This window comes from Pipra filicauda, unplaced genomic scaffold (assembly GCF_003945595.2).
Source record: "Pipra filicauda isolate LSUMZ 115617 unplaced genomic scaffold, ASM394559v2 scaffold443_size986076_pilon, whole genome shotgun sequence".
Lineage (NCBI taxonomy): Eukaryota > Metazoa > Chordata > Aves > Passeriformes > Pipridae > Pipra > Pipra filicauda.
Window position 1 is genome coordinate 154,636 of NW_024104580.1, and position 27,661 is coordinate 182,296.

At 40.7% G+C, this 27,661-nt stretch overlaps 2 protein-coding genes across 8 annotated transcripts in view; one reads left to right on the forward strand and one right to left on the reverse strand.

The window, feature by feature from the left end:
• Window positions 1-573: 573 nt before the first annotated feature.
• CCNA1 (cyclin A1) lies at window positions 574-6,857 on the reverse strand. Of its 7 annotated transcripts, none has more exons than XM_027713472.2 (9): window positions 6,725-6,857; window positions 6,413-6,561; window positions 5,019-5,262; window positions 4,662-4,783; window positions 3,726-3,949; window positions 2,886-3,090; window positions 1,960-2,073; window positions 1,170-1,303; window positions 574-841 (listed from the first exon to the last, which is right to left on the reverse strand). In XM_027713472.2, the coding sequence occupies exons 2-9, from the start codon at window positions 6,539-6,541 to the stop codon at window positions 790-792; spliced, it is 1,224 nt and encodes a 407-aa protein (XP_027569273.1). In that variant the 5' UTR covers window positions 6,542-6,561; window positions 6,725-6,857; the 3' UTR covers window positions 574-789. The 7 variants fall into 7 exon arrangements, with proteins under 7 accessions (XP_027569273.1, XP_039241802.1, XP_027569272.1 ...); XM_039385868.1 differs by having other exon boundaries at window positions 6,720-6,857; XM_027713471.2 differs by having other exon boundaries at window positions 6,679-6,857.
• Window positions 6,858-6,919: 62 nt separating this feature from the next.
• The window catches only part of SPART (spartin), a 51,759-nt gene continuing 31,017 nt past the window's right edge, over window positions 6,920-27,661 (forward strand). Inside the window, exon 1 of the mRNA XM_039385867.1 lies at window positions 6,920-6,999. The gene's annotated coding sequence lies outside the window, so the exon portion shown is untranslated. The remainder of the gene's footprint in view (window positions 7,000-27,661) is intronic.

Consider the following 27,661-nt stretch of genomic DNA (forward strand, 5'->3'; position numbering starts at 1 on the left):
AGCCATGTAGCTCAATTCCATTATCCCAGTACTACTGGTTCAAGTACCTCACAGCTTTTAGCATTGCTCTCTACTGCGGTCTACCCACCAGTGTTTGAAGTTTTCCTAAAGCTCTGCCAGCCAGTCTCCCTTCCTCCAGCTCCCTGCAGAGCAATCCCCCTATTTTGCCTCCATAAAGGGAAGTCTGACTTTTACCTCAACATTGATGATCTTCTATAAAGATGTTCAGAGTTCAGTGGATGTTTTCAGTCCGATATGGTAAAAAAGCTGCAGAAAATAGTTTCTGTTCATGGCTATGTGATCTTATTTTATAGAAGAGGAAGAAACAAATAAGACTGCAGGAAATAACCTGTGTCTATGGAGATGTCACGTTGTGTTGGTTCAAGCTGTTCTTTATCCACTCCAGCCATCTTATAAATCCTGCTTACAGTGATTTAGTAAAAAAAGAAAACCAAAAAACCACCAAAATATCCCAACAAAAACCACCACAAACAACACACAAAAAGCCACTCCACAATTCATTCCACTTACTGTTACTGCAGATATTATCTGGAGTCAGAAGATTCACAGAAGTAGAGTGCAATAAGACATTTATTAAAAGTGCTGTCAGTTATGTTAAGAGCTATAGTCTCATATTCTCTTTAAAAAAGGCATCTCATTAAAAAATATAAGCTTAAAACCATTCTGATCACTATGGTTACAGACACATGACCTGCAGTGCTCTATGAAATGTTAGACCAGCTTTGTTGACTGGGACAAAGTAACCTTCAAGTCCAGAATCCACAGTCTCTACTGTAGAGGAAGAACTGCTGGGAGCTCCAGAAGAGACACCTGCAGGTACCTGGAATAGAAATACAGTTACTACAGATATTAGCTTAGTTGGCAAATGTAAAGCTATCACCTGCTTGTGCAATGCACTGGAGAAGAATCATCCTGCAATAGCACAGAAAGAATTGTTATCCCATGCATCTGTGTACTCACAGATTAGTTACTTTTCTGTTCAGAAAAGTTCTCCTCACGAGGCTGACAGAGGCTTCTGCTTCAGAACTAGAAGCTGACCACTATGCAAAGCTTGTGAGCTACAGCAGCTACAGCCCAAGCTGCTAAACCAGAGTCATCCGGTGCTTATAGTCTACAAGTTACAGAACACTGGCTTAGTGGTTACTTACTTTGTGTGCTTATACTTCTGCTTAATAGCTTGCAGCTGGCAATGCGGAGCATCAAGGCATGCTTTATGCAGATCACTCAGGCAAGGCACTATCTCACTTAATGAATACCCAGTGAACACAGCGAGTGTTTCTGGCTGGTCAGATGAGAAAAAAGAAAAAATAGTGTTACTCTATTGCAGTCAGTCATCTAGAAGATGTATTTCCTATGGAAGCAGAAACCATTTTCACTACATCAGTGCTCGCTTTAGATTCTTTAGGCACGAAGAAGATTCAAGTGTACTCTGCCATCAGCTTCACTCTAGGTCTTCCTTGTTGCCATGAGATCTGACAAGCTCCTTCTGCTCTAAGCATGTGGCATCCATTACATCTCTTCTGGATCATGCTCTTTTCTAAAGCTATTCCTCCAACACACAGCTGGAAGGCCTATCAAGACTTGCATTAAAGAAGCCACTCAGGGTAATTACTCTAACAGACACATTCAGTTCTCCCCTACTTCCCCTGTGTTGTCTCTGGGGAAGGAGTTTTTGGGATTAGCAAGGCCATAGGTACAGGCTTGATGTAAATGAGCAAAACAGGGAAGTCCCTCTCATTTCAGTGAAGAGGCATGATATTTCAGGTTTACTTAACTTATCGGGTAGTTACATCAACCCGGGTGCAGCTACTCATCCTAGGTTTTCAGCCTTTATAACAATGTACTCTGCAGCTACTCCTCCTACTTCTCAGCTCAGTTCTAATGAAACATAAAATAACAAAGTGCTTGATCTAGTTATTAACATTCAGTTGTCCTTACCCAGAAAGATCTGTTCACTGTATAGTTTGCTAGACAGTAGGCTGCTGCAGCAATTTGTGAAGGGAGGTACTTCAGAAAAGGATCAGCTTGAAGAAGACTCAGCTCTGCAAGATACTGAACAAGAAAACCCTAAGTTTTTCAAGAATGAGCATAGCTGGTACAATCAGTCCAATACAGCAAGCACTAAAGTTTGGCAGTGGTCTCAGTATTGTGTAAAAAACACAAGTTACATGTCTAGTGAGAAAAACTAGCATTCTAGTCCTGTTGATCTTACAGAAGATCCTCTAGCATGTTTCAGGGCAGACAGAAAGACCAAGTTTTGCCAAAGCCTGAAAAAATCTACAGTCTTCTGAAGTTTTGGTCCCATCATCAGCTCTGACATAATTTTACAGATAGAGACTTAGAAAATTTGAGTTTTGTAAAAATAACAAAAAGACACACTCTCCCTATCCTCTAAGGCTCATTTACATAGGTGGACCCTACCTGGAGATCACAAATAAATGGACAGCTCTAAGAAGCAAAATTTGGGCTCTGCTGAAGTAGAGTCACAGTACATCCCTATACCCTTTACAGAGAAGCAATGGGTCAGGCATTTTACTGTAAGCCTGCCGTTTCTAAGCAGGGTTGCCTACTCCATGCCAGTCCAATGCAGCTATGCAGACATTCTGTGTCATTGTGTAGCAATATGCAGTAGTACCAAATCCAGGACAGACTTGCTACACAGGCACTGCTGAAAAAAACAACCAGAGTTCTACCACATAACTGCCTGTTCAGACAGATAGGCCAAACCTAGGACTTCCATGAGACATTTATCCAAAAATCTCAGCACAAGCCACAGACTACAAAACATCCAGTTTTTAGGCCTGTTGCAGCTCCTTCAAGGATCACTTCTCCCTCCTCAGTCCCAAAAGGCAGACAGTTCTTACCCTTGCAAAGTTCTCTGTTCTCATACAGACTCCACACCTCTGAATATACTGAAGGAGGAACTGGTTGATGGTTGGGGCTGTTAGATCAAAACCAAGCACTTTGAGAAGCAGGTGCTCCATTCTTAGCAGCTGCTTCTTTGTGTAGGTATCATCTGTTATATAGACAAATTCATCCACTTCTGGTGGGTAGATCTCTTCGTACTTCCTGAAAAAGGGATATAGAAGCCACATTTGTCAGTTTGAAATTTATAGCAAAAGAAAGCTTTCTGCTGGACCTATGTCAGGATGACCATATGACATTACTAAGACTTGTGTAGAGCTCTAATTTTATTTGTTCCTCCAGGCTAACTAACAATTTAGGTTCAAATTTGGGCAAATATACTTAGAGGAACTCCAAGCCATCAGTCTAGATAGAAACACACTCTCTCACACACATTAGCTCTTGATTAATAGCAAACTTTCAGTAGGAATGTCTCAGTAACACAACACACTCCAGACAAAACCCCATGCACTAAGCTATGTTGCTTACCCTGTCTACTTAAAGCAGTTAAAGGCTAATTGCAGATTGCATCTGTGAATCTATTGCAGCCCTACAGGCTAGGAGCCTAACACAGTAGTGTTTTCACTCCTGCTGTTATGGTTACTAGGTTTCCCCACTACAGTTCCTCACATCAAACATTAAATCTTTAATTTTGCTAGCGCCAACGTAGTTGAAGTTGCTAATCTTGAGACATCATGAGAAACTACCTACTACTGCAAGCTTCTTTCCTTCCTTTTCTATGAGACTGAGTCCAAAAATAAGTTTTACCTCACCAAGATTTAAGGAGATGAAATACTTACGCAGCCAGAAGAATCGCTGCTGTTCCGACAAGCTGCAGCTTCCCTCTGAGAACAGACATGCAGGAAAGAAACCTGTCCAGGAAGTTCACAGCCAAGTACAAAGTCTCTGTCCGAAGTTTATACTCTTCCCCTACTTCCACCAGCCAGTCTACCAAGATGGCACGCATTCCTGTTGTGATATCTGGCTGCTTCTTCATGTAATAGGGCTTGGGCCTGAATCTTAGCTGTTTGGAAAGAGTTGAATCAGGATGCTCACCTCAAAGAGAACTATGGATTTCTGAGCTGGTTAACATTCTTTACACTTACACTAAAATGAGCAGCAGTTGTTCCACTGTCAATAACTATTACTACTAAGTACAATTATAGTGCTAGTTGTAATAATTACCAGCTAGTGGCATCTCTAGAAAGTGGTATTTCTACACTGAAGAGACAGAAGCTACGGGATTAGCAGCAGAACAGTAAAAGACTTCCTGGACTACAAAGAGCCTTTGCCATCAAACAATTAAATCATTCAGAAAGACCTGAAAATGAACAACTCACATTTTTCCCCCCCTCTTCTTATCAGGAGCCTGCACTTCACTACTCTGACACAAAGGTAGGAAAAACTGCTTCTATAGCAGGACAGCTGTCAGTGGGATCATATCAAACTGCTTTAGTATTTTTTCAGCATTCTATTCCCATCTGCAAGAATTCTTCATCCCAAAGAGTTGAGATGCTCCAATCACAGGAAATTTCAGGAACATAATAATCCTGAAAGATCTTATCACTGACTATATGCTGCCTTCAGAGATTACTTTTACTATTTGCTTTCTCTCCTCTGTAGTTCAGTGGCAGCCTTGGGTTATCCCAGGGCAGCCATACAGCCATACATCTCTGCAATATTGTAGCCCATCACAGGGACCACAAATACCTGTAAGCTTCTTACAAGCCACTCACTTCAGCCTCTCGAAGGTACTGATGGATGTCTTCTGCATACTCTTCCACAGTCAGAGTTATGACATCTTCCATGTGATCCTCAGGCTGGGACTGGAAGGATGTGTCCACTACCATAGGAGATCCTAACAGGTAATAGGAAGCAGCAAGACATTTGTGTAAGTAACCTCTTCCTTCACCTCCTCCTGCACCTTCCTATTTTAACTCAGAAGTGTGGTGCCTCATGTAGACACAAACAAAGTTATCTTAAAGTGTTATTTATGTAACATAAGCTACTCACTACTTTACCAGCCTCACAGTTCATAGCCACCCTACGTGTAGTTGCACTATGGATACCATCTGAGTAGTAATAGGAGTTACCTGAACTCAGATCCAATAGCAGGTGAATACTGGATGTCATTGCACTAGTATTCAGGTCACACTGGCTTGATTCCAGCTCTTCAGACACTTGGTAGCTGTAGTTTTCTTTATCTTCTGGGTCATCTATGTAGATAGCAAACCCTTGCTTCGATGCAGCGTTGAACAAGCAGCTGGGCACTTCATCTTTTCCAGATGAAGGGATGGTGTTTTCAGAGTCAGGGAAGTGCTTGGTAACAGCAGCACCCTGAAGCAGAGCACACAATATATGCTGTGGAAGGGCTACTCAGGGAGAAAACAGCAAGTGCCACTTGTTTTCAAAAAGAAAACCACTTTCCTTGCCTAACAGACACCAATAACATAAAAGTTCATGGAAAAAGCCACCATCTACAACTGGTGCTTCAGAACTACCACCTGTCACTGTCTTGCTGTGACAGATTCCTCATAGAAAGGGTGAGGTGCAGTGAAAATTAGGAATGGGGGGGGAAGCAGCCCCACATTCAGTGCCTAACACCAAAGAGAATAAGGGTGCTGCTTGGTTCTTAATGGGGCTGGAAAATGCAGAGTCTGCTCCACATTCAATTCTGGCAAGGACCAGCTGCAAGTGCAGCAAGTTAACATAATAGAAGTGCTTAGGCATTGCCGCAGACTTACGAAGGACTTCACTTACAAGAAGGTACTTCAAGCAGAGTTGAAAAACTGAAGTCTGAACTTTTGCGCTTAAGCATCACAACCCCTAGGACTACAGGCTACAGTGTGACCAGGCTACAGTCCTTCACATTGTCTACCACCAGTAAGCCACAAACAGAGTCACAACCAAGAAGAGTTTGTGTACATGTACTAGCTGCTATGTTAGATCCTGTAAGTCAGCACGGTAACATTTTCCCTGCCACACCAGCAGACCCCAGGAGGATCCAAGGAACAGAAAAGCCAGACAGACAACCTGCCATGAACTTGAGCTTCTTGAAGGCTCTGGCACCTTGAAGGGAATATGGCCAGCACACAGCATTGGGACCTTTGGGTAAGCACCAGTGAACAGCCCTTCCTTAAACTACCTGCTACACTACAGGTGGTAAATGCTCAAGTCTCCCTTTTTTCCAGGATGAATTATTTACTCAATTACTTCCACGAGGAAGTGCCTGCAAGTTAGGACTGAGCAGGGCTTCTCGGGAAACTCACACTTATATAACTGGAGCCTGAGTCACCTACTCACCCCGTCATCCCCAGGCCTTCACCTGCAGCCTCGAGAGCCGGTGCGTGCACCGCTCCTGCCGGCGGCAGGGCCCCAGCCCCGGGGCCTGACCGGGACGGGGAGCTCACCCACGCCGGCCCGCGGGGAGGACTGCGGCCTCTCGGCGGGCAGGGAAGGAGACTGTGCCGCCGGCAGCGGGGCTCACCTGGCGGCCGGGCCGCTGCTGCCCGTTCTCCGTCAGCACCCCCAGCACGGCCCGCCCGCCGGTGCTGCGGAGGGCGGCGGGGCACGACTGCCGCCGCCCCGCCCGGCTCTTCTCACCGGTACGACGCATCGCCGCCCCGACGTCGGTACCTTTCGGAGGAGAGAAAAAAAACCCACAAAAATAACATTAAATTGCGGGAGGGGGAATAAAATCCTCTAAACCACCACAACAGTGACGCCTCGGGCAATGCCTGCCTGCCTGCCTGCCTGCCTCCCTCCTGTCCGCCCCGCTGCCAGGGAGCCCGCACCGCACCGCGCTGCCCGACTCGACTCTGCTCAGCTCCGCTCGCCACTGGCCCACGGACACCGCCCCCCCGCCCGGCGCCCCTAAATAGGCGGTGGGTGTAGGCGGCGGCTGTTGGCCGCGGCCGGTTGGGAGCCCGGCGGCTCAACCCCCGGCGCGCCGCCCCGCCGGCCCCAGCGGCGGCGGGTCGTCATGGTGACCCCGGCGGGGCCGGGGCCGCGCCGGGTGCGCTGCGGAACGCGCGGAGGGTGAGGGAAGGGTGTAGAAGCGACAGCGGCGGCTTTGTAAGTTCGACGTCCCTCTTTGATAAACGAAGAGGGAGAAAAAATGAGATTATAGTTCATTTAAGCGTGGATTTGACTCCTGTGGCACTTCGATAAAGTCCAAGGCAAGGGACAGCTAGTTGCAGAACTGCATGCGGGGCTGTACGGTTACATGTCTGAGCAGTTTTCAGCTGCCAGCCGTCGAAATGCAGAGCTTTATAAACGCAGAGGTTCATCCAGTGCCGTCGAAGTTTTCCACCCGTGATATGGATAATGACACAGGCAGCACGCTTGCTGGATTTGTGGGTAACACCGACTGTGGTGCTGAGAAGGCTGGGAATATGCTGGGGGTCAAGATTAGATTTCAGAAATGATGTTGACAAACTAGAAAAATGTTCTGGAGAATCAGGATGCTCCTGAAGCACAAAGGCAAGGTCAAAGCCAGTGGCTGCAGAAATGTAGGGTGGGGAACGGCCAAGTAGGGAGCAGCTCCATGAAGAATCAGGAGGTTATAGTGAACCTCAGTCTGAGCATGATTCACCAGGCTTATGGCTATCCTAGCATGAACAAACAGGAATACAGCCTATGTGGCACATGAGCGCTCTGAAAGTCCACAGTGAAGACAAAAGAGCAAGCAGTACAGCAGATGAAACCTCAGCATGAGATTTAGGTTAGATATCAGAATTGTGATGCCCCAGAAGAGACAGCATGGGAAATTTGGGGATTTCCCTCGTTGCAGATCTGTAAGAGCAAGTTAAAGAGACTTCTGTCAAAACTGTCTGTGCCTTGGCAGTGGTGGTACTTCTTGAGGTGCTCTCCAGCGTGCTTGAAATCTGAAATTTGGATATATCAAGCAGGGTCTTATGTCAGAATTGATTTTTGCAGTTCTTGTGATCCAGCCTGTCTTAAGGGCTGTATTTTTTCTTCTCATTTTTCTTATATTTATTTTTTAAGTGACTTCCCCTGACCCCCCAAAAGGAATTTACTATAGGAAGTAAGTGGTATATGTGAAGTTGAAAAACTTTACCTGTGTTTAATCCATTGTCCGTGTCACACTACTTTTTTCCTTTTCAGTAGGAGAAGCTTCATGTCCTTACAGCAGCAGGGTTGTAAGCAGGTAGTTATCATAGTGGAGCTGTCACAGCTGCAGGCGTGGGCAAATGCAGGTCAGGGGGACAGAAGATTATGCTGTACTTCTGTGTTCTTCTTCTTTAATTTCTGAACTCCAGCTTTGTACAAGGAATGCTTCACTTGAGGACATTTATTTAAATATTTTCATATGAAGTTTGAATTTCTGAAATAAATCAAGATAGTTTCCAACCACTGAAATTAAACATTAGCTTAAGTGGAACTTTAAATACTCCTTATCCTATTGTTTTGATGGGATTATTAAAAAACGTTGAAGAAATCCTGTGCTGCAATATATGTAGAACCTAGAGCAGTGTAAGAAGGTTAATGTTATTCGAAACAATTTCTAAATGTGTGACTATTCTACATTTTAATTAAAATTTTCAGATTTGATAATATTTTTAAATAAAAAGCTTTTGAAGTTTATATATTTTATGAGGAAGCAAAAATTCCAGTTGCACACTTTTTAGCAATAAAGGAAGAAAAAAAATTAGATTTTTCCATCAAAGCAAAAAATTCCTTTTGCTTCAAATTACAATTTAGAAACATTTCTCTACTTCAGGAGAATCGGGACTCTGATTTCTGTCTCTAATTATATTTTAAGTAGCTGACACTATTCTGACCTTAAATCAATACTAATTGATAGTTTCAAAATCTGCTCTGAAAAGAATGGAAATCATATATTCAATAGTAAAACGTTTAAATATAAAACATAAGGGAATGAGTCAGGAGACTCATTGCCTCAGGACATCTATGAGATGATGGTTCTAGGACTTAGATCCCCAAGAACATACATGTCCCTGAGGCCCTCATTGCACATCCGTTTGCATTCAGCATGGACTGTCCTGCTCCCAGCCACTCATTGCTGCCGCCACCCTTCTGCTGGCAGAAGAATTTATGTGGTTGTGAGACAAATTAAGGACCTAGTCCACCTGAAAAGTAAAACAGCTGCAACAACAACAACAGCAACATAGTGTTGCTACTGGCAGGGTCGGTCCTCTGAGTTTGGTTTCTAGACAGCTCTATGAACTGTAGGTCCAGCACAAAAGAAATTATGAAACTGCATCAGGAAGGCAGTGGGGGTGGTGCCATCCCTTGTCTTTATAGACCTAGTGCTCCATGACTAAATAATTTTAGGTGCTGTTTAATTTTTCACAATTTTAAAAGTGTTATGCTATTCTTTGTCAGCATTAAAAATAACAGCTTTTCTTTCATTTGGCAGTATCAGAGCTGGTTTTTATTAATTTTCAGTAAAAGCGTCTAGGTATGATACTGAGGTAGATGAAACATTATATAAGTACATATTTTCAGATAGGTAAATGCTGTTTGTGAAAACTGCCTGTAGCTTATAAAAATAATCTTACCTTTGCCCAAATCTATTTTTCTAACTGCTCAGTCTCTCCATATGGTATTTGTCATGAGGAATGTTAGAATTTGGTAGTTACAGGTCTAACATTTAAGTGCATTCATAGAAAGATCACGTGTCACTACTAGCCAAACGTGTGGATGGAATTTACTTACTGAATTCATCTTCAGTCAGTGACCATCCTTTATATCCAAATGCCAATATTTGTATTCCGTTTAGACATAACTGAAGAACCTTGGCTACCTGACAGATGACTTACTCGTATTTTTATATATGAGCAGTATGGGTATACTCAGTAGTCATACAGTACATTAATGTAACTGAAATGCCTCTCGAATAGCTTTTAATGAGGTTATCTAAGCTCCAGTTTCTCAGGAGCTCTTTGAAACAGCCCAATATAGATTAGTACCTGGGAGAGGCCAGTGAGCTTTGCCAGCCACTACTTTAATTGTAGCAGCAGATCAAATAAAGCTTTGGGCCATTAATCATTTACTTTTGAGCTTCCCTGTATGTCCTTGAGAGGAAACTGAAGCCTTCCTGAAGGGACTCCTTAGGGCTTCTTGCAGTATTCACTGTCTTACTGATGATTTCTAGGAAGACAGAGAAGTCAGAGCAATTCCTGACTTGGTGAGGATGTGACTCTGTGACTCTGGTAAAGACAGTGTTAGAGGGCTCTGTCTCTGTCTTGCGAATCTTTCCTAACTCCTTAGTTCTTTCTCCTTTTTTCAGGTTTTGCTTCAAATATTGAAATTTCCACCTTTGGTACCTTTTTTCAGCTAAAGGGCTGTGGGAGCAGGCACTGGCTCCTGCTTTCCTCTCTGAGGACCACTGTTTATTCCCAGCTTTTACACAGCAAGCTCTGCATAGGCTTCAGTTCATGGATCCCTCTGCCCACAAATCAAACCACTGTCGCCTTTCCTCTTAACCCTTTGAAATATCTTTTGGCCTCTACTGTGTTTTAATCCATAGGCTTTCATCTTGGCCTAAAAAGCTATTGGGCCTGCAGCCTGCAAGTAGCATCTTCACTCATAATAAAAAAAAACATAGTCTTGAGAATATGTGTAAGTATAAGATGAGAAGCAGTTAATGGAGGACTGTTGCAGCTTCCCAGCCTTGCTTCTCTAAGTCTCATATTGAATTACAACACACTATTCATGAAGAAAAACCCATTCAGAGAGGTGAGACAGAGAGTTACCTTGGCCAGGTCACATTCCGCATTCGGCAACTTTTTCCAAATCAGCATATTAGCAATCACACAGCAGGTCCACGTGTGCCACAGGCTCTTCTTAGGTCAGCTTTCTCGCAGAGCAACAATGGAAGTCCCCCTGCATAGCAAGTTTGATGCACAGCTGCATAACACCCTGGAAAATGTGCTGTGGGAGCAGTTTTTGAGTTCAGAAAGCTTCTAAAAAAGATTATGAAATCTCTTTGACAGTGAGAGTTGCCTGGACTCAGTGACCTGCAAGGTCCCATCACAACCTTGTTGTATGGTCCTAAAGTAGCAAAGCAGTGAAGAACACAACTTCTTTTCTTTCACATGGCTATGATTCCTAGGGTTATGAGTAGTCCCCTGGCTGCAGAGTGTTTTGATTATCATACCAATAAATTAATTTAATATTATTTGAGAATATGTGGAGTTTATTGTGAGTTTTAGTGTTTTTCTGAACCAGTAGAATCAGAAAAATGGTCAAGAAATAACACATTAGTGTTACCAATTAGTGTTCCAGGGCTCAGGAATTGTTGGGCAATACATACAGACAAGACTAAGAAAAGTCTTGGTTGAGCCACCAACTCTCCACATATATTTGGTAGATCACTTTATATTTATTCTGTCTGTACTGGATATTTAGCGTAGACCCAAACTAGCACTCAAGTCGAAGCTTACCTAATATTTTTCTGCATGAAAGTCCACAGTGAACAATGAGTTTGGACAACTCTGTAGCTGAACATGAAAAAGCTCTGTGCACCCAAGCACCTAACAGAAAGGATAACATATCGCTGGTAGTGGTCAGTCACAGACACAGTCTGTATTGCGTGGCTTGTGATAGTGCATTAAAAAGGGCCAGAAAATGTACATTACCATACTGTTCAGTCATCTCTACAGTTGTTAGTACAGCTCTGACCTGATCCCTGCTGCAGCTCAGGCTCATGGCAGATTGTTCTTTTCAACAGTTTGTGAGCATAATCCAAAGGTAAACATGGCCAGTTTTTCTGAGGCTGTATTCCTAAGCATAGAAGACATGGTCTGAGGGTAAGAATTATCTCTGTGCAGCACCTTCCAGAAACTCAAAAAAGGCCATAACTGAAGGAGGTTGTCAGGATGCAATCAAATCAGTAATCTGCTACCTGTTTTCCTCTCATCTTTTTGTGTTTTTCCTTTTGCCCTTCCTTAACTTTTCCAAATGCCCTTACCTTTACAACGTTACACTTGCCCAAATGAAAAAGTAGAAGAAAACCAGACCTATAATTTATTCTGTTGCCTTCACAGACAAAATGTGGGCAAAAACATAAAGGAAGAAATACTGTTTAATAAATTAGAGTTTTAAAACACTAAATTGCTTTTCTAAAATATTTTAGGAAAGTTAGAAAAATGTTCTGAGTCCTAGAAGATAGAAGATATACTGAGATGTTCATAACTTTTTTTTTACTAACACTTAATCTCAACTTAATAGTGCAGGTTGTACTGATTATCTAGTGTTAATTGGTATCATTTAAATAGGGCTACATGTATGCTTGTCAGCTGAGGCTATGTATAATATTTACCTGTAATTTAAAACATGTAAACGAAAGTAGCTTCTTCCAATGGACATATTTCTTTAAACTGTTGCTTATGCACACCTGCTATACTTTAAAATCTACGTTTCCCCTTTAAGCTGCTTCTGTGAATGATATCTACATAACTTTAATTTGTAATGCATCAGTATTCCTTATGCTTCTTTAGAAAAATACTTTATATTTTCCTTTCAGAACCATATAGTGATCAAATTTGCTCTTGTAAATTTGACAGTGTTGTCTATTAAGGTTAACTAGGTTTCATGCACTAAACCTTTCAGTTATACAAAAGACAGCAAACCGCCATAAAAATATTATATATTGGGCAAAATTATTATTTCTCCATGTGTATTAGAGCTGTGCTTTCATACAAACTTTTGTGTATTTTTAAATATACTGACTTTCTAAGATCAATTAGCTCCAAGGCTTAGCGTTAAAGTTTTCTTCCTGAACAGAGGCCTAAATTAATAACTTTTTCTCGTTACATGTATGATAGCAGATTATCAAATCTGAGAGCTGAAATTTAACTGGAAAGTGAAATGAGTGATTTTCCTGAAGAAAAAAACATCAGTCAGTGGGAATGGTTCATATTGCTTGGCTTGCAGGATCAATCAAGCAGTCCATTTTGTTACATGGAGTGCTATGAGACAATTTCTAATTCTTGCTGTACTGCATACCACTTGCTGTACTGCATACCACTGCATACCACCATATATTAAACGTAAAGTGAGCATGAGGGTGGACAATAAATGTAGAACCTTAGTAAGTAGAATGTTCTTATAAATCCATTCTGTAGAAGAGCCCAGAGACAACCATTTGAAGCTGGTGTAAAAAGAGCTGTGATGATCCCAGAGCAGCCCTCAAAAGCAGATGTTCCCCAGATGTTGAACATGTTCAGAGTTATAGTACCCAGTCTGTGTTCTTGGCAAATGCTTTGCAAGGTGAGATGTGAGATTTACTTGTATCGTGCACATACTCATCCGCCACTTGCTATAGAAAATAGAAATCATCTGATGAAGTCCCAGGGTATCTATGTAAAGAAGGGAAGCAGCGACATATCCTACATCCCAGACAGAGCCATAAGCATCTTGTTCCCTGTACAGCAGGAGAATGCTTACCCCTGTGCTTGCAGCTGTGTTGTGCATGCTGTGGTTGATGCTGGGAGAAGCCTGATGCAGTCTGCATCGTTATGGTCCCCTGACCTTGGGGCATAGCCTGTCTGCAAATCCCATGACCCTTCAGCAACAATCCTTTGCTGCTGTGTCTCGTGTCTGATAATAGGCAGAGCTCATCTTAAGGAGCTACCAAAGTGTCACAGAGCACCATCCGATGTCCGTAGCAGGGAAGCAAAGCCTAAAACCTTAAGCAGCTGCAAGATTTTTTTCCTTTGGGATTGTAACAATCCTAACGAGAAAACTATCGTGCATCAAAGAGTTAGTGATCCATGTAGAGTGCCAACGTGAGCAGGCATAGGCCAGTGCTGTGCTGCACTGTCGTGCAGTACAGCTTGTCCTTCAAGCTGGGCCATGGTAACAGAGGAACCCGCAGGCAGCTCCCAGGCTGTGTTGCTGATTACACCTGGCCTGTGTGGCCTTTTCTTTTTCTTAAAGAGGAGCAGCAAGCTCTCATGTAAACATGTGGTTGTTTGACAATAGATATGACGAATACAATATTTTTTTTCTAAGAAAATTCTAGAAGAGGGCTCAAAACCAAAATGTCAGGGAACTTTTCTGTGGATAGGATCCATACATGCCCTGAGCAGAGGTCTGTCTGATGCTGCACAACTCAGGGCTCCCAGTACCTGAAGGGTGTAAGATTATTTGTATTCTTTCTGTTTGTTGGGTTAGCTCCAGAAAATGGTATTTTACACAATAGCTTATGGAGACTGAGTGCCTTTCTTAGTGGGATCATAAGATACACTAGCCTTGTACTAGAGGGTATCAGCAGAATAGCTTGAAGTTGACCCCAAAAATGTTTCTGAATCAAGTGGTGTAACAGGTGACAAATACTGCTCCAAACATTTCCAGCTTTGGGGTTGCTTCTCCACAGCAGTCTTGGGCTGCTCCTGCTAGCTTTGTGACTATGTAGGATGCTCAGCACCACTGCAGTTACTCCCATTTCACCCAGAAGTACAAGAAAATGAGATTTTTCAATATCAGAACAGTGATAGAATATAAACTATACCCTCTAGTGCTGTATTTGAAGGGAAAACACCAAGCTTAAAATCAAACATTTCTGCTGTCCTTATTTTATTCCCTTAAAAGCTTCTCTGTATCATAAAGCAGCTGATAGCATGCTTTAGCCCTGTCCGTGTTTTAAATTAATATCCTTCACTGAACATTATTATCTCAACTCTGCTTTTTATTTCAGAACAACACAGGAAAACACCCATAACTTTGACAGAACCTTGAAACAGTACTGCATAATTCAGAAATAGACATTTCTGAATTCTTCAAATCACCCTCTTTAATAACCATCTAGCTCCACTTCCAGGTCCTTTAGCCCGATATTGCTGAAGTGCATGCTGAAATGCCATTGTTGTGTTCTAGGTCTGTCTCAGTCAGGCTCCTAATTTATGGTCCCTATTCTCATGGTATCTGTTACTCAGCTGTTATGGACAGCTACTGTTCATTTCTACTCACAATTGAAAAGTTTCAAAAGGAACTCATGTTCTAACTCCATGATTCTGTGGAAGTTGGCTCTTGGGCGCTGTTTCTCAGGTTACAAATCACAGACTAGTTCTCAGAGTGCAGCATCTGGACAGAAAGCCAATTGGATCCTGGGCTGCATGAAGAACAGTGTGGCCAGCAGGTTGAGGGAGGTGATTCTGCACCTCTGCTCTGGTGAGAACCCACCTGGAGTGCTGCATCCAACTCTGGGGTCCCCTGCACAGAAAGGACATTGGTCTGTTAGAGCTAATCCAGAGGAGGGCCACCAAGTTGATCAAAGGGTTGGAGCACCTCTCCTATGAGGACAGGCTGAGAGAATTAAAATTGTTCATCCTGGAAAACAGAAGGCCCTGGGGTGACCTAATTGTGACCTTCCAGCACCTGAAAGGAACTTACAGGACAGATAGAGCAAGACTATTTACAAGAGCATGTAGTGACAGGACAAGGAAGAATGGATGCAAATTGAAAGAGAGTAGGTTTAGATTAGATATTAGGAAAAAAATTATTTACTATGAGGGTGATGAGGCACTGGAACAGGTTGCCCAGGCAAGTTGTGGATGCCTTAACTGTGGAGGTGTTCAAGGCCAGGCTGGATGGAGCACTGAGCAACCTGGTCTAGTGAAAGGTGTCCCTGCCCATGGCAGGGGAGTTGGAACTGGATAATCTTCAAGGTCTCCTTCCAAACCAAACCATTCTGTGATTCTATGATTAAAAGAACAGTTAATTTGTTGATATCAGTTCTACTTGTTTGTGTTAGTAATTAAAATGTAGTGGCCTACATGCATATAAAGCAGATGAGTTTTTCTTGTGTGACTAATTGAAGATCAGCTATCTGTAACAAAGTTGAGGCAAAATTTATAGCAATAGCAACAGTAATCTTGGGAAATATTTTTTTATCTTTGTTGTTCAGAAAAGTAGGTGCAATGATTAACATCTGTAGTGTTGTGAAGGCAAAGGCTATTCATGAAGGCCTCAGCTCAGCAGAGCTCTGAAGTACCAGTGTAAATGCTGTATGTTAGATGCTGGCAGTGGTGACTTCTTTGTGACTTTGCACAAGATCAAATTTATGCTGAAAAACTTTGCTACAGCTAAACTAAAGGATGCGAGCAGAACTGGTCATTATAATTGTCTGAAACCATTTTAATATTTTCCTTAATAGAATAGCAGTTTGATATGGGATTTCCTTTTCGACTCACAATAGAAAGAATTCAAACACTAAAACTTTCAGATCTTATCTTTCAGTAATTTAGCTTTTTTGATATTTCAAGAATTTATTTCAAATTGAAAGTCTCTGTTGAAGGCATGTACAATCTCTGAACAAAATCAATGCATATTTTGGTTTTGGAGGAAATTATCAAAATTACAACTATTTATCAGAGTGAATCTTGACAAGTAACTGTTGCTTTGCATGAAATATTCAGCATTGTGGAGTCTGGCAATGTTTTATCTAAACTGGAAGAGAAGTTGTCCTCTGAACTCTGTGCATTACATGTAAAGTACATGATTTCATGCCACTGTGCATGGATGAGAGAGTAGACAGAGGATGGCTTAACAGAGCCATTGCCTGGTAGATTCATGTCGCTGGCACTCATTCCCCTTCTTCCTCTAGAAGGCAGTGATTAGATGCATCAAAACTGTCAGATGAGCTCCTTAAGACATCAAGCCATCAGTGTGGATTCCATAACCTGTGAAGCAAATAGGCTGAACTGTACTGATCATACCTGAAGCACTGCTGTGTCTCTATTTTCAAAATAAGAAAATGTAAATATATGGCTGCTTGCAGCAATGCACTGTTTGTCCTGAACTGTATACCAGGATTATTAGCCTTATGGCCAGGACAGTGTATTGAAAGAGGAAACGAAAGTAGCCAAATTCTTCCATTACTTGGATAGTTCCCCTGCATTTTTATTTTGGTTTAATTGGAATAGTGTGTGGTTTCTCCACCATGTAGTGGAGAAATTTTAGTTGGCCCTTGATTATTTAAGTAAATTAGTTAATGATGTTTGCTCATTGCAATTACACTTTATCTGAACTCTACTGTTTCAAGTCACCTATAATGTCTCTGTGTTCATAATCACAATGTATTCATAATGTTTGTAGTAGATGTACGGTACATCACTGCTTATGTATGTGCACAGCAGCTGCTGTTTAATGTAGTTGAGCTCACACATTCTTATTGCTTACTGCATGCTTTGCTAGTGATAAATGATAGCCATTTTTCTCTACCACAGCCAAGAACAGAGATTAAAACTGTAGATGCCAATCTGATCTCACAGGTCACAGCTTGTCTGTGTAACCCGTTTTATGTTGTAACTGATAGCAGTAAAAGGTCTTTCATCAACCTTGTTTATTTATGTCTGTGATTCACAGTGATGATGAGTTATAGAGCACCTGTAATTGTAAGTGTATACCTCTCAAGAAAATGCAATGCAGAGCTGCAAAAAATGACCCTGTGGGAGGGAGAGGTATTAAAAGACTAGTATGAATAAAAAAAAATCCAAACAGTGTGAATAAAGAAATCCAAACAATAGGATAATCCAATTATTAAATATAGAGCAGATCTGTATATAAAGAGTGGAGATGGGTAATTAGGAGGGGAAAATAGAGGACTGGAAAATTCAGCACCTCTATTTTACATTGTTTAAAATTTTAAAAGCCTATTGACGTAGTCATATCTGCTCTTTGGCTTGCTTACATTAATCTTGACTACATCTTGGACATCTGAGAAGCTTTGAGATCATAGAGTTTGGATTTCCAAATTCAGTCTATGTTTTCTCCATAATGTAGAAAACACAATTATTTTAGTAGGGAAAACCAAATTCTGCATATAAAAAAGAGGTTGAAAGTGTAGCAAAGGATGCAGAACAGAATAAATGCTAAAAAAAAAAAAGGGGGAGGTTTTTATTAAAAAAAAAAAGTGTGTTACAGGAAGAGATTTAAATATCTTAACATCTTACTAAGCAGAAGACTGAAAGATGACAGGATTGCATTAGGATTCCCCTGGGAAGAAGATACCAAGCCTGAAAAGCCCATTTATTTTAGCAGACATGGAGATAATAAGATTCAGTGATAGGTACCTGAAAATAGTCAGATTCCAATTAGACATAAAGCAAATGTTTGTAACGTGACCCATTACAGCAAGCTCCCAGGGGAAAGCAGGGTGTCTTTCAAGGTTTTCAGTATGCCTTTACTGAAGATATACATTATATAAAAAATATACATGCTACCAGACTGTATACTGGAGTAACTGGGGAAAAACAGATTTTGGTATGCTAATAGGTAAGAAGATCAATGTGATGATCTAACAGACCTTTTGGCCTCTAAGATCAAAACAAGTCTTCTCTGAAAATTAGTTCCTGTTTGGACTGTAGCATCACAGACTAAGTGACTCCATAAGCCTTCACCTGCATGTTTTTCTTTACCTAATTTCCTACGCTGGAAGCAGGTCTTTCCTCAGAAAACATAGTAAGAGAACTGCAAACTCCTTCCTCCCTTTTTACTCTATACAGTCAAGAGATTGGTGTCTGTTCTTCTGTCCTTCAGATGCTGCCTTCTCTCTGTTTTCATCCTTCCCTACTTGCCTCCCCAGAAGCCACACATGTCCTGTTCTTGGGTAGTTAATGAGCATCCATAGGTTGACTCTAAAGTCCATGGAAACTTTACCTCTGATACCCTCCTGAAAAGAGATAGACATCTGAGAAATGAGCAAACTATAGCCATTTTAGAAAAGTCTTTATCTGTTAAACAGCTCAGGACTGTAAGAATTCATTTGTTAGCCAGAAAAAAATTATTTCTGTTTATCTCTAGTTCACAGACTTCCACTGGGGTACTGATAAGATAGTGAGAAATAAATGCCTTTCTTGAAATAGAATATATTATCAGAGACAGTGCTTATAGAACTCTCATTTACTGAATTTAGATCTCCTTTTAATGTCTGGCATATGTATTCAGTCTCTCTTGTTTTATTTTCTTATACTTGCTTAGTGACAAGAGAGTAGAGCACTTTTATTTTTTTACCGGCGTTTTAGGGTTTCAGATCTTATTTTTTGACAGAAATGCATGGTGGCCCTTTTCCAGCATATATTTGTGCACTGCAGAGAGCTTTGTATCTGATTCTTGCAATGATCTCAGCACTAGGATGATGGAGACATGGGATCCCACTGTTTTGGGGTGAATAAGGAGCCTTTGGAGCCAGATATATCAAAACAGGACATGAAGGTCACTGTTTTCTGCTTCTCCTATAATTACTGTCTCTTTGTAGTTCATTTAATCTCAGTATTCCTTTTGGAACATGGTAATTACGTTTCTGCCTGCAAATGTCTGTCATGGCAGATCAGCCCCAGCAGGTAAGGCCAGTTCCTCTCTCTAGCAGTCCTGCTCAAGCACCATAGGGACATTCCTCTTCCCCAGGGTCCCTCCCCAGCACATGGTGCCAGTGTGGTTATTTGGCAGTCCCTGAGTAGGCTCTTTCACCAGAGACCATCAGAACATGGTTCTGGATGCCACCGAGTATCTTTAATGTGTGCATTTTCCTTTCAGGGAAACTGAGGCTTCTCAACATCTGGCTGGAAATGTCCAGAAAGACTTCTCCTCTGCTGCGTGGGAGACTTTCAGCTCCAGTTTATGTATACATAACATGCAGGGGATCAGGTCCTCCTCTTCTTATGTGATGCTCTTTCTCAGATGCTGCTTATGAAATGTATTAGTAAAACAGTCATAATCTGGAGAAACTGAGAGAGCTAAACAGATTTCCAAATTTGCTGGAAATTAGGACTTTTTGAAATGTCTTTCTTGCCTCAAGACACAATTTTATTTTCTAATGAAATGAGGTTTTCGCATAGAAATCAATATGCAAAACTTATTTTAAAATTTTGATAATGTAATTTCATATCTTTTTAATGTTGATTTTTGTCATAAAATAACTATTGTAGTATATAATGGGCACTATCACAAGCAAGCACACTGAATATACATAGAGGAAATATTCTTGTTATTTTAATTTTGCTCTAGAATCATGAAGATAAACTACTACTTCGTGGTTGGACAGCATACCTTCTCTGGATTCCCTGTGCACTGAAATGAATCAACCTGAGATATGATATTAAAAAAAAAAATTTCAATCAGTAAAATGTATTAACTCTTTTACTGATTTTAAAAATGTAACATTCCCTCTGTTCTGTAGCACTACTATTCCTGATTGTTATGAAACACTTAAAAATTAATAAATAAAAATGCATAAATTCAAATATGAAGGAGTTTCAAAGTTTTCTGAAATTAAAATATTCCAACATGAAATATATGGAGAAAGTTGTATAGGAATTTTCATTGAAGTAGTAGTCCTTACTGGACTACTGTCCTTTCAGCCTGGCATTTCAGCCAGTTTTCAATCTGCCTCCCTGTCACTTTTATCTAATCCACATTTTGCATGTGACAGAGTTGCCATTTCTTATATCATCACAATAGATGCTGAAGGCTGCATAGATATGGCATATATCACATCACCGTCTCCTAGGCTCAAGTTTTTAAATACACCTGTGATTTCTGTCCTAAGGCATTGTAATAACCTATCTATGTAGTCTTTTAGTACAAAAGGGGTTCCCAAAACTCAAAAGCAGTTGGAAATGTTATTGTACAAAGTGCTAAAGGATTTGTAAGTATTGAACATGGCACTTCATAGTAGGGAATAGTATGTTTCTTCAGAGCCAATAAATATATTTTTTGTTCAATGACTATATAAATAATACTTCTTTCAAAAAGTCCGGTTGAGGTTTTAAAATGTAATATAAAGCTCTTAAAAGAATATGAAAATAGGTAAGAATAAGAATACATTACTAAGTACATGACAGTCTTCCTAGCAGATCTGTGATTCATCTAGTTGAACAGCCTACCTCAGGCAAGGCCCAACACTTTATTATTCAGAAAAATACAAAATCCTTTCAAGTGCACATTATAAGAATACAGAAAGATGCATCCTCAGTATATTCCAGATTTCTGGTCCTGGTAGTGATCAGTGGCATATTAATAATAAATTTTTATTGTAGGCTAGTTATGGAAAGTGTAGTATGTCTTGCTTGAAAAATTGTCTTCTCTTGATTACACATGTGAAATGTATGTTCTCTTGTAAGTTAAGGGCACATCTCATTTTAAACTTGGAGCCTAAAAACTGAAAAACTGAGTCAGTCTCAGGAGGTGCCTTTCTCCCTCCTTTGGCTATAAACAGGTTATGTGAGATGAACACAATCTCTTGTGATTATTTTGTATCTAGAAGCATAAATGTCTAATTTTTTCAAAGTCTAACAACTCTCAGTCTGTGATATCTGATGGCAGTAAGTAATACATACTCAGTATTTAGAAACAATACTATTATCAGTTTCCCATGTGGGAATGTTTTGGGCTCATTTCTACTTATATTGACGTCTGGTTTTGTCTTCGGCTTCAGCTGGAGTCCATTGAAGCCTTTCATGCTCTTTATACATTTTAACAGGTGAAAGACTATTGCTGCTTTCTTCTAAAACCTGGAAAAGGGCACTAATAGCTTGCTCTGTGTTCCCAGAAAGTCCAGCATCCCTGTATTTGAACACCACAAAAGATTTGGCAGTGTTTTCCCTCTAACCCATAATTAGTTAATGGAGTCAGGTTGCTTGTTACAAGTACAACACTGACATCTTTTAGACATTCACATGTAGCCATCCAAGACTTATTGCATCGTTCAGAGAAATGTCAGAGTCATGCTGGGGGTGCAATTAACTATTTTTTGGTTTTGTTTATTGCCATTAAAAAGTTGTGCTCAAGATGTGCTCAGACACGGGGGGAGGGGGAGGAGGTAGAAATCCTCTCAAAATATTAATTACAGATTTTATTAAAAGCATCCAGAAGACTTGAAGCATAACAATCATTGTTCTCTCACTGTAGGAGAAGGGAGAAGAAAGAGTTCCAGTGGCAGGGAGCTTAGTCTCTTTTGACAAGAAGGGAAACACAGACCTCCTAATTAACAGTGCAGTTAAGGAACGGTGAGCAGCTTGTTGCCAAACATAACCCCAGGGAAAACTGTAACTGCTGTAATCAAGGGAGTTATTTACCCAGTCAATAAAAACAGACTGAAACAAATGACATGACCATGAAGAACTGTGGTTTAAGAACAGGAAGTTACCAAGGAAGGTGGCTGCTGGCAGGTGGTTCTCCCTCAGTCTGGAGGAGCACGGGGTGATGCAGGTATTGGACTGAGGGTTTGCTGTGTTGTATGTGCAGTGATAGGCACTGAGCTTGGATTTCATCCTTGTGAAATAAGAGAAAGACAAACTTTTGTCATGTCCACACACTGTGAATATCCAAAGTGAAATGATGGACCAAAAACTCCTCAGCTGTTGATCCAAGTCAACTTCCTGGCTACTGGGTGTTGAACTGGGCTGCACTGTTTTGGATTTTGTAAGGAATCTCAGGAGATTGGTGTCTTCATCTAACAGTGACTGGAGTCAAAATGAGCTTTTCCATTCATTGCAGCATTTATTGGATTAGGACTTCATTAAACAGCTGGTTAGCCATTTTCACAACCTTGATATCATCTTTCAGAGCACCCTAGAAAGGAATTTCACAAATCTCAATCCAAAAGTGATTTGGCATGCCTCAAAAAAGCAAAACAATACTGTTTATGCTTTGGCTGACATTTAGATTTAGATTTAGATTTAGAGCTTCCTGGTCTATCCTGGGCCCCTCAATGCTAAGTAACTCAATGTCAGTGTCAAGTCCAGTCCTATATGCACTGTATGGCATGAGCCATTGATAATAGCTACTATGGGTTTGCTTTTTTCCCCCTCCCTCTCCATGTTAGATTACACAGAACATCTGCCATAGCCTCACGTAATAGTCCATAGGCTCTGGCCTACATTGCTGATGTCCTGATATCTTGATATCACATGGATCAGTGACAAAAGGTGGTTAAAATAAAGCAGTGGCTACATATTTGAAGAATACTGAATACTGCTGATCGGGGTACCAGTAAAATCTTAGTGCGTATAAACGTTTTTTTCTTAGATTCAGAAATATTAATGTATTGAACCTTACAGCCAGGTCCAGGTAATACGTGGTCAGATTTTGTCAGATTCTTTGGTACTCCTTCTACAGATGAAGAGGGCTCTGATAAGGAGAAAGCGGTTGAGTAAGTCAGACTACTGGGATCAACAAAGATTTTAAGGACTTGGTCTGACATACCATAGCTTTCCTTTTTTTATTATCTTTGATGTAATCTTCTCAACTTGTGCTAGCAAGAAAGCCAGACAGTATTTTTTGTAAAAAATAACATAAAGGTGATTGTGCAATTGAAATGATTTCCAGTTTTTGGATGTCTAAGTACATGTGTCCACTCTGAAGTAAACTGCTTTTTTTATTCAGGCTGTCATTTCTACACAACTCCTGGTGGACACAAAGGATCAGGTTCCAAGCAGATTCCCCATCAGGCAAGACACTTGCGAGATTACTTGTGCACACCCACAAGATATGAGTGATTGGTCTGATAACTACTCATTCCTCTCTTGTTTGCACAGGTTTAGCAGCTACCTGGTTACACCAATGCAAATGAGTGGAGGATGGCATCCATCACATGTGAGAGACCTAATTTTCTCATCCCCACAAGTGTTAAGTGAAAGCAAACAATGGAAACAGCTAGATTTACAGTTGCAGAAAAAACTTTGAAGGCAAATGAAAGATCTGACTCAGCTGGAAAATCTGCCCTTAAGTCCTTCAGTAAACTCTTCTGGTTTTTCACTTTCCTAGAAAATAACTGGAGGCAAGGTTCCTAGGTACCAGGGGCAATGATAGAGCAATTACAGTGTCTCTCTGTGCTCCCTGTGCCACAAATTTTAACATTGCATAATGCTTGTCATAAAGGCTGTCTCCCATGAGGCCTGGCTGCTAATGGGTGTTTGCTCACTGGGCTGGGGGATCCACAGTCGCCAGACTTACCATACAGCTTTGCCTACTGACTCTAACATGCCTCAGCTGCACATGCCACAGGCATTCTTGCAGCATGGAGAATCGGAGATTAGAGGGAAATGGAGGGAAACATCTTATCTGCATAAAAGCATAGGAATGGCTATCAGGAGATAGGTCCAGTTGAGCTGGGTGTTCTGTTACCATTATTTAGGCTTTCTGTGAAGCAAATACTGGGTAAGAGACAACTTTAACACTGTGTAATGCACATAGCTTTTAATTGCAGCATGGTAGCAATGGCACCTGCTCACAGCAGACATCAATCTTGTCTATAACTACCCACATCATTGCAGAACACAGTTACAACTGTCTCCTAAAAGTATATTATTTTGTTGAGTGATGAATGGCATTTGATATATTACCTATGATCAACACCCATTATGGCAAAGCTCATTAAATTTTTGACAAATCTAGTGTTGACAGCACTTTAATTTTGTTTTATTGCTTCCTTTTATCTCCACAATTTCTGTCTCTGGTTTACAGTTAATAATGAAAGAGAGCAGAACTGCACTGTGCTTGAGAATCAGAAAAATAAGTATTCATATTTAAAAAGCCCCCGATTTAGGCCATAGGAACAGCAGGTACTAAACAATGCACTCACTGAGAAGGTGATTAAAGTTTAATAAAACTGTCAAGTGAAATAACCAATCTCCTTGCAAAACACTGTTTGCCAGGTGCTTGGATTTTAGCTGTTAAAAAATTCTCTTTCAATAGTCTGTTTAAATATATAGCAGACTAACGTTGTGACTCTCAAGACACAATTCTTTTGCATGATCTGTTGAGACTTGCAAATAAAAAAGACTGCTAAAACGATATATTCAGAAGCCACTAAAACAAGTGGTTTGCGGAATAAATGCAGAATTAATTAATTGATAAAAACATTCCTATCTCTTGCAGTCCAAATTAGGCTTTAGAGCCTGGTCTTTCACCCCTGTCTTCACAGAAGAGGATTGAATTCTCCACCCATCTGGTCATCTGTAAATATCCAAACTGTGTCACTATCTGTCTGACTTGATGGAGCTTTCTAGCATTTTTTCCATATCCATATGATTATACAAAATCCAAGGCGGTAAGAAATCAAACACATACGTATGCATATAAAATCTATAGTTCCTAAAATCTATAGTCCCTATAACCATCTGAAACAACCTTTCATCACAGAACTCTATTAAACTTTAGAAATTGGTCGTTGTTAGTGGATTACTAATTATTAATTGATTTGGTATGCAGTACCTCAGGTAACATTTTAAGAGTTTTTTACAAGTTGTATTCTCTGTAGAGCTGTAGGTGAGTTAATGCAAAATGATTCATAAATGACGTATTCCTGTGATTCTGCCCAATGTATCAGTGTGAGCACCATATGTCAAATCTTTCCTCTGTGTTCTCCAGTGGCCTCTCTGAAGAAAACAGGTCGAACAACAAACTGAGTTCCTTGAAAGTCAGGATGTTCCCAAGGGATTCAGAGTTACTTTAACAAGAGTATCACCTCGCCTCTCACAAGTTTTGCAGTGCAAAGTGCACTGGGCCTCTGACTCAGGGACAGCTCTGGCCAATGGAAGAGAGAGACCTCAAATAACAAGGAAACAATTACACCCCAGCACTGCCCTGATTTACAAAGGCAACATGGCTCTCAGAAAGACAAGCTTTGTTGCGTGCAACAAAGCTGCAATACCATGGAAATGCCTCTGGAAATACCATGTGGCCTCGACTGAGAGGGGAGAAATGTCCCACTGAAGAAATCTGTCTGTGCAGCTCCCAGCAGAGCAGGCTCCTGCTTTTCCCTGATATCAGAAGCAGCCAGAAATACCCACCCAGCCAGATGCTTGCTACATAGGAAATTAAAAGAAGAGCTAAATCTACAATGGCTTATATATCTCGGTGCTATCTGAGACATCCTGTCCTCTCCCTTTATTCTTCCCAGTGATGACTCCTTTCCCTTGCAAGAGAGTGAATGTCCCTCTGTCTGTATTAGCTCAACTTTATGTGTGAATTTTGTGTTGCTGGTGCAAGTACTGCTACGGTTAATACACACACATATAAAAGAGCTCTCTTAATAGGACAGCATTGACTTCCCCTGCAAAAGTTCAAAACAAAGATAGCAAAATATGCAAAATTATCAGGTCATATGCATGTATAACATTTTTAATTACCCCATACTTTTTCTGTGCTTGTGACAAGATGAGTGAATTTATACAAAGCTTTGATTAGTACTGGATGGTGAGAACTGGAAAGCTTTATGAAAACACACATTTACAATTTTATCTGGAGGCACCTAAAGAAAATGAGATAAACTTAATATTTTTTCTTCCCTTGTGCTTGGCTTTTCAATAATACTACCAACATATATTGTACAATGCACAGCATTATGTATAGAAACTCACTGCAAAGTAAGGACATTAGAAAAATAAGATATGCTATATTTAAAGAAATATAATTTTGTTTCTTTATGCTTTTGACAATGAATTTGAAAAGAGTGTGCATAGCCTCTGAGTAAGGAACATGCATGACTTTTTCAGTGCACAAAAATCATGCTTTGTAGCAAGATCCATATTAACTGATATGCCTGGCATTTCACTGAATGCATTGCCAAAGTGTTTCACTGAGGGGGAACCCTGCTACCCGAAGCGGGGCTACCAGAGAGATCCATTCCTCTAGTCAACACACAGGGTTTGAATCTGCTGCCTGGTAGCATAGATCAAGATTGTGGCATTATCCTTTTTTCTTTTCTGGCCTGACCAAAAAAATCCACCAAAAAACCAAGAAGGTATACTGAGATAAAACAAGTATTTTCAGGGAGTTGCATTTATTTTATTTCATAACAAAGGAATTTTTTTTTCTGAGAACTTGTTTTAAGACCATTGAAAAGCCTGGGAAATGACAGCCTATGTTCATAAAATTGTTAGTGCTGGTGGTAACAATGCTGAGGTAATAAGTGACCCAAGCTAAGATGGGGGAGGCTTCATGCCAGATGTCTCCTTAACTAAGGGAATGTGAACCCTGTCCCCTTTTTGTCCTAATCACTTTATAGATTGCTCCCAGTCACCTCAGCTCCAGAACAGTGGCCAGGGTAGACTTCTATAAAAATGTCTTCAAGTAGACAAATTAAAGTGTAAATGGAATATGACATTGGATAATGTAGTAATTTCATTTTTGGAGTAAAGAGGAAAATACCTTCTTGACAAGAAACTTCAATCTAATGATCTAGGCCACCAAGGGCTCTATATTCATTTTGATTTTTGTATGTTAAACAACTCTTTCTGAAAAAGCTATATTTAGCAAAAGTGGAGATTTTAATACTCAGAGTGCTATTTAAACCTGGAGCAGTTACCCTTTAATTCTTGATCTGCATTGTCTCATAGGCCTAGAATAGTCCTCAAGCCCCCATAGGGCAGAGTGTGCTAAGGAGATTATTTGAGCTCTCCGTGGTGGGAAAAAGCAAACATCATGTCCTGCTAAGACTGCCATCACCAACTTGCCCAACGTAGCCTTATCCTGCAAAAATGAAGTGCTAGAACCCTGAGAAAGCTGCTGCCTGCAAACTGGTCCCAACTGGTCTTATAGGAGATTCTGGTATGCAGCTTGCAGGGTCAGGATCTTTTGGCTACCCATGACCTTGAACAATTTGTTACTGCTTTCCTTCCTACTGAGAAATAGATGTTTTGGATAGAAATGTATAGGAATTGCTGCAGAAAGAAATTTTCTTCTGCGAGTCTTTTGCTGCTGCATGCCAAGAGGATGAAGCAGACTGCCCTGGCCTCATGTT